Genomic DNA, 6227 nt, shown 5'->3' with positions numbered 1-6227 from the left:
TTTGCGTCCTGATTATGTCAGAGGTAGCTTATCTCCTCTTACACCCTGGCTGTAGGGATCAAGCAAGGGCTCTCCCTCTCAATCCTCGTGTTTTTCAGTCCGGGCTGAGGTGTTGTCTGAATTCTTCCACTTTGTCACTGATCCTGGGTCACCCTTGACAGCCCTGCCAGAAATGTCCTCTGATTTAGGGTGCTGTAGGTGGCTGGTGGGTGCAGATGCTAAAGGGGAGCAAGTTGTGTGGAGCTGCAGGTAAACCAGCTGGAGGACTTTTGGGCTGGCTCAAGTTGCACATCCAGAGTTAGCAGGGTCCAGGGAAGCCTTATTTAACACAATGCTGTTCTTCAGCCTGCAAAACGGAGCTACTCAGCTCAGAGGGGTGTCAAAATCATAATAAAGTCTCAGTAACACCCTGAGAACATATGAAAATGAGCTTTGAATGAAGTTGCCTGGTTGGGATAAATATTTGATGTGTACAGCATGAACAGAACGGCCCTGTCCAGGCTTGTTTTCAAGCTCTTTTCTTTCCATTTCAGAGCACGATGTTCCTGGTTGGACTCTCGGGTGGAATCGCGTCGGGGAAGAGCACGGTGGTGGCCATACTCCGGGAACTGGGCTGTGCCGTGATTGATGCCGATGTTATTGCCAGGGAGGGTGAGTTTTGCATAGCTGATCTTTCTCCCTGAGGTTCCCCTGACAACTGGGATTGACACGGGGAAGCGCAGACGGCAGAGGGTGCTCTGGGTACATTAGATAAGTGTTTCCCTCCCATTCCCCAGTTGATGAGGCCGCGTGGAGCAGCTGTCTCAGGGGGGATTGGAACAAGGATGTATTTTTAATGAAGAAAAAAAAACAAGATCATGTCCTAATAAACACCGTGGGGAGATCTTGCCCTGAGTTTCCCTCTCCAGGAGTGCAATGCTTCCCAGCTTTGAAAGCCAACCCTGGGCAAAATAAATGCGGTTCTCTGTAAAGCAGGTTCCCTCGGCTGATCTGATATCCCCCCTAAGCCCCAGGACACCCATCCTGCAATGTGGTTACGTTAGGTGGGATCACTAACACACTTGAAAGAGAATTTCCCTCTGTCCTAGATGTTGCTGGGTTGTAAATGCTGAGAGATTGGTCCACAAAATTACTTGTGCCTTAACATGTTAAAACAAAACAAAACAAACAAAAAAAAAAAAAAGGAAAAAGAGGCTCCAAATATCCCAGATCAGAGGGAATTTGGCGTGTGCTTCGGCACAGTGCATCTGCCTCTCGCTGCTCTGGAAACGTGCTGTCCTGGCTACAGAAAAGACCCAGAAATCCAGATCTGTGGCCTTAGCAGGACTGGAGCAGGCCCTGCTCTCCCCAATTACCTGCTCGATGTGGGGCGAGATGTTAATCCCTCCGTACCACCGGGATAACGAGAAGAGCAGCGCTCACTCCAGGAAGGGCTGCTGATTTTGTATGCGGAAGGTTTCGGGTCTGCAGCTGAGCAGTGGTGCAGGCGGCGTCATTTTGAAGTGCCTGTGCTTTTCTATTTGGTGAAGAACTCACGCAGTAGCCACTCAAGGCTGTGATGCTCTTAACATTTTATTGCACTGTAATTCCCCTCAAGGTGCAGAAAATTTGCTGGAGGTGCTAAAAGCCCTCAGAGATGATAGGAAAACACTACAGATACTCAGTGTCAGTTTTCTACCAATCACTTCATTTTTCTCCAATTCCTTTTTTATATGTGTTTATTTACTATATGGATTTCACCCATCCTGAAACTGCCTCAATGTGACTTTTATTAGGTTGGCCTGAGGTTACAACCTGTGGCAATGTTCCTGGATTTTGGAGAGAAAATTTTATACAGTCTGTCATTTGCTGTGGTTAGCCTCAGCTTGATCTTAATTATGGTTTTATTACTGCATCCTTTTTGTTGGTGATTTTTTGGTGGCTTTAAAATTATACGCTCGTGTAACGTCAGAGTTCCTGCAAATATCTGTTGGGAATTGATCTCTTGGAAGACTTCTGTGTTTATTTTCCTGCAGAATTTGGTGACTGAGGCAAAAGACGGTAAAAACCCTTAGTAGCAGCCAGAGCCAACTTGTAGCAGCCAGGATGTATTCAGCTAGCGCTGAAGTTTTCAGCTAAAATAAACCTGACGCTGATCCCTGTCCCTTTAGGATCTCCCTGCTCGACTCCTCACCCTACAGGCCGTGGGAATCGGCTCAACCCCTGTTCCTGCCCGTGCCTTGGCTGGTAGCTGTCAGCAAGTCCTCCCACCCACCCTGCTGACTTCTAACCCCGAGCAGCAGCACGCACGAGGGAGGGTTGTGGCACTGAATTAATGTTTGCAGGATGCTTCGATCTCTCGGGTGTCAGCCCTCAAAGGGACCTTGGGCTGAGAGGGTTTTTTTGCAGACATGTTTCTGCAGCACCGATGCCAGGTGTCTGCCGGGCTGCAGCGCCTAGCCACGCCGGTCTCAGTTCAGCGTGTGCTGGCAGGCAGATGTTCTGCCCGCCGAGGAGAATAAGCTCAGTTATTTAATGAACAAAACTCATTTGAGGCCGATCGCTGATACAAACACCGACTGTGCTGTAGAACTGGCTCTAACCTCTGGCTGTTTCATGTTATCAGTGGTGCAGCCCCACTTCAAGGCCTATCAGCAGATAGTGCATTACTTTGGCACTGAGATCCTCTTGGAGAACGGAGAGATAAATCGTGAGGCTCTAGGAAACATTATCTTCTCCCACCCGGAGAAACGGCAGCTGCTGAACTCCATCACCCACCCGGAGATCCAGAAGGAGATGCTGAAGCAGATCCTGAAGTACTTTGTGCTAGGTAAGAGGCCGGGCAATCCTGGCATCCTGGCACACCGGCACTCCTGCTCAGGCAGGGGCCATCCCTGCTCGCTCTGCCTTTGTTTTTAAAGTGGGGAGAGGGACAGGGAAGGAGAAAGGGAACCGACGTTGAGCAACGGCCTTTGTGCTCTGCCACCAGTGGCCTTTCACGTTGGCGTTTGGAGGATTCATTCCTGCCTTTCACTGCTGCCCTTTACCACCTTCTTCTTCTATGGTTTAAAGTACATCTGTAGGGCCTGAGAAAAGCATTGTGAGGCCTCTTCTGAGACTACTTGCTGGATAATGTCATACCTTCCAAAATGGCCAAACATTCTTCCCTGCCCCCAGCCTCCCTGGGCTTCGATGAAAGCTGTGGAGCCCTTTTAGTCTCGATAAGGTGAGAAATGGGCTGACAGCTGTGGTTTCCAAAGTCCCGCTTTTTTCCCCTGATAAATATAACAAATACAGCTGTCAAACTTGGTCTAATCAAATGCCAGATAAGATCACCAGCTGTTTTGGAGGTCTCTGTGTAGACAGAAGGATGTCTTAATAGAGTCAGTCTGGTTTTACGGAGCTTTTCAAAGCTGAGCCCTGTGACAGCTGAATAGGCCTGTGCTGGGGCACCGTGGGGGCCGTTCTCTGTGGTGGGGTGAGGAAGAAGAGAAAGCATGAAGGAAGCAACAGGCAGGAAAGCCGGGAGCCAGACATAAAGTCTTGAACCCAGGGCTGCGGGCTCTGGAGGTGGATGCTGTCCCGCCCCTCGGCAAGAGCGCCGTGTGTCTTCAGCAGGCTGCTCTGTCCTCATTAGTCAGGTTTTAATGATTTGGGATAGCTGGATGTTGTCTCTAAGGATCGCTGTGTAAGGAAAGCTCTTATTGATCAAACTGTAGGGCAGCAAGAAGTCTCTCTGGGCGGAGACGCTGGTAAAATGGTGGCTTGTTGGATGATGATGTCTTTGTCAAGGCTTTTATTGCTGTGGCCAGCTCAGTTAGGGGGTTTCAGTTATAAAAGAGGGGACACCAGCAAAACTAGAGGTGTCCCATAGCTGGGAGACACACAGGGGAGCCAGGTCCTGACTTGCAGCTTTCCCTTGCGAGAGTACCCTGATGTCCCCAGATGCTGCCAGCTCTCCAGGGAGCTCGTGCTTGCGAAGGGCAGAGGCACGCAGAGAGCCTGGGGTGGGCTGCAGGGTCCAGAGGTTACAAGCTCTCCTCTGCGCACTGCTCCGCCCAGTGACAACAGTTTTAAACGAAACTTGGCCGGTTTTGGTGAGATTTCAGGCCTTGGAGCTGTGCCTGGAGGCAGCCCTGTGTTTCAGTGTCATGGCTGTGAGAGGTCTGCGAAGATTTCCTTGCTCCCCTTGGAAAAATGGAACTGTTTAGCCAAAGCTTTCCGAAAAGGGAAGAAAACTGAGCTGGGAAACATCGGCTCAAATGACAGCAGCCTGGCGAAGTCTTGAACAAGTGAAAGAGAGGAGAGCAAATTCTGCTGTGGGCACTGCTCCCCTGGAGAGGCTAGCGACGACAGCATGACTGCCGCTCTCACCAGCAAGGCACAGGCACTTTCATTTGAGCTTCTTGTTTCAGCTCCTCATTATATTTCTGCAGCTTCACCTTTGGTCTGAGATCATCCAGGTTAGGATTTGTTTTTTTGGTTTTGTTTTTTCTTTTTTCCTGTGGAAACTTGGAACGAAACCATTTCCTCCCTCCGAGGGAGGAGGGCAAACAGGCTCTGCTCTCCTGTCGGCTGTAATCGCGGAGCTGCAGAGCTCTCCCGCTTGGTTTGCTGGAGCAGCCGTGGCCGTGGTGCATGTGCAGCATGAGGGATTTGGGAATCTGAGAAACAGTCTTCCCTTTATTTTTTCTTTTTTTCTGGGGGGTGTTGTCATTTCTGCAGGGTATCGCTTCGTGATCCTCGACATCCCTCTGCTCTTTGAGACCAACAGATTGACCAAGTTTATGAAATACACAGTCTTGGTTTATTGGTAAGTGCCACGTGATCCACAAGGACCGAGATGCTGCCACCTCTCTTAGAGGCTGGAGGGAACCATCACGTCCCTCCTGCTCTGGTGAGGATTTAGCTTTGACCTTGGCATGAAGCCTTTCGATAACACCGCCTCTTTTCTGTAGGCGTGGAAGCGACACCTTCCTTTATCCCAGTGTACGAGGGGCTTCTTACTGAGGTTTCCCTGAAACCTGGCACCGTTGTACGGGGGGGGGAAATATCTGTCCTTGAGCCTTCCACAACCTGTGCTCTGTTGGCTGGGGCAGGTTTTGGGGTGCTGCCCCAGTGCTATGAGCCATGGGAATGCCAAAACCGTGCAGCAGGGTCAGCCTGGGCAGCACTGCAGGTGCCGGCTCCACTGATCCGAGCGCAGGAAGACTGCGCTGGATCCGAGATGAAGCAGGGAGCATCTCTCCCCCACAATTTTCCGCCGGCTTTCCCACCTCGTGCTAAGGAAGGCAGGCAAACCCCCTCTTCCTTCCTGCACCCCCATCTCAGTGCTGCTCTCCTGTCCCGGCAGCGACCCGCCAACGCAGCTCGCTCGGCTGATGAAGAGGAATGGGCTGTCCCAGGTGGAGGCAGAAGCTCGCATCGCCTCCCAGCTGCCGCTGGACGAGAAGCGCAAATTAGCGAGTCACGTCATTGACAACTCCGGAGACCAGGAGAGCACACGCCGGCAGGTCCTGAGGCTGCACGCCCGCCTGGAGGATTCCCTGGATTTCCTCTGGGCACGGCTGGCTGTGGGCACGGTTGTAGCTGGGCTTGGAGGGCTGGTGTACCTCCTCCTCCGGCATTTCATCTCTTAATTTACCTTTTCTTTTTGTCATGGAAGAGGCCTGCATTTCCAGGTTTGAAAAGGGCAGTGAAAAACCACCTCTTTTAATGAGCTTTGCCAGCTGAATGCAGACAGTGGGATGAGGTGTCTCCTTCCAGACTTCCCAGGGTGAACGTAGGGTGTTTTTTTTCCGGCACCGTCTCCCATCTTCCTGCTCAGGTTCGTACCCCTCGGTCATGCCTGTGGGATGAGACTGCTCCCCTTGCATGGCTGCGCCCGTGGAGGGGATGAGGCCCTCGTCATCCCCCTGTGGGTCTTCAGTGAATTTAGGCACTATAATGTCTTCCAGGACAATCTCTTCATTGGAGGAGCAGGTGGCCTCTCGGGCCCTACCTGATCCCCGCCTAGCTCCCAGCCACGGCTAATCTGAATTTAGACATGGCGTTTCCCCTTCTTTCACGCTGATTTAATGGAAACATATTAAATCTGCCTGGGGGGTGACAGACGGCACCTCATTTCACATGGGTTAGGTGTTCAGCTGGCTGCTCACCTTCCCTCCTTGCCCTCTGTTTCTGCCATCATCACTTGTGGGTCACCCTTGGCTTTGGACCTGAGGGTCTGATACATGCCCGGAGCAGAC

At 51.5% G+C, this 6227-nt stretch overlaps 1 protein-coding gene across 1 annotated transcript; it reads left to right on the top strand.

Annotated features, from left to right (window-relative positions):
* Positions 1-539: 539 nt before the first annotated feature.
* On the top strand, positions 540-5698 carry DCAKD (dephospho-CoA kinase domain containing; the record flags this gene model as incomplete). Its single annotated transcript, XM_082010460.1, has 4 exons — positions 540-651; positions 2606-2809; positions 4705-4792; positions 5333-5698. 4 exons carry the CDS (start codon positions 540-542, stop codon positions 5616-5618), a joined length of 690 nt encoding a protein of 229 aa, XP_081866586.1. The 3' UTR covers positions 5619-5698.
* Between the last annotated feature and the right edge of the window lie 529 nt (positions 5699-6227).

Source organism: Phaethon aethereus (assembly GCF_964289735.1).
Source record: "Phaethon aethereus genome assembly, chromosome: 25".
Lineage (NCBI taxonomy): Eukaryota > Metazoa > Chordata > Aves > Phaethontiformes > Phaethontidae > Phaethon > Phaethon aethereus.
The sequence above is the reverse complement of the archived record's forward strand: the minus strand, read 5'-3'. Positions and strand labels throughout refer to the sequence as shown.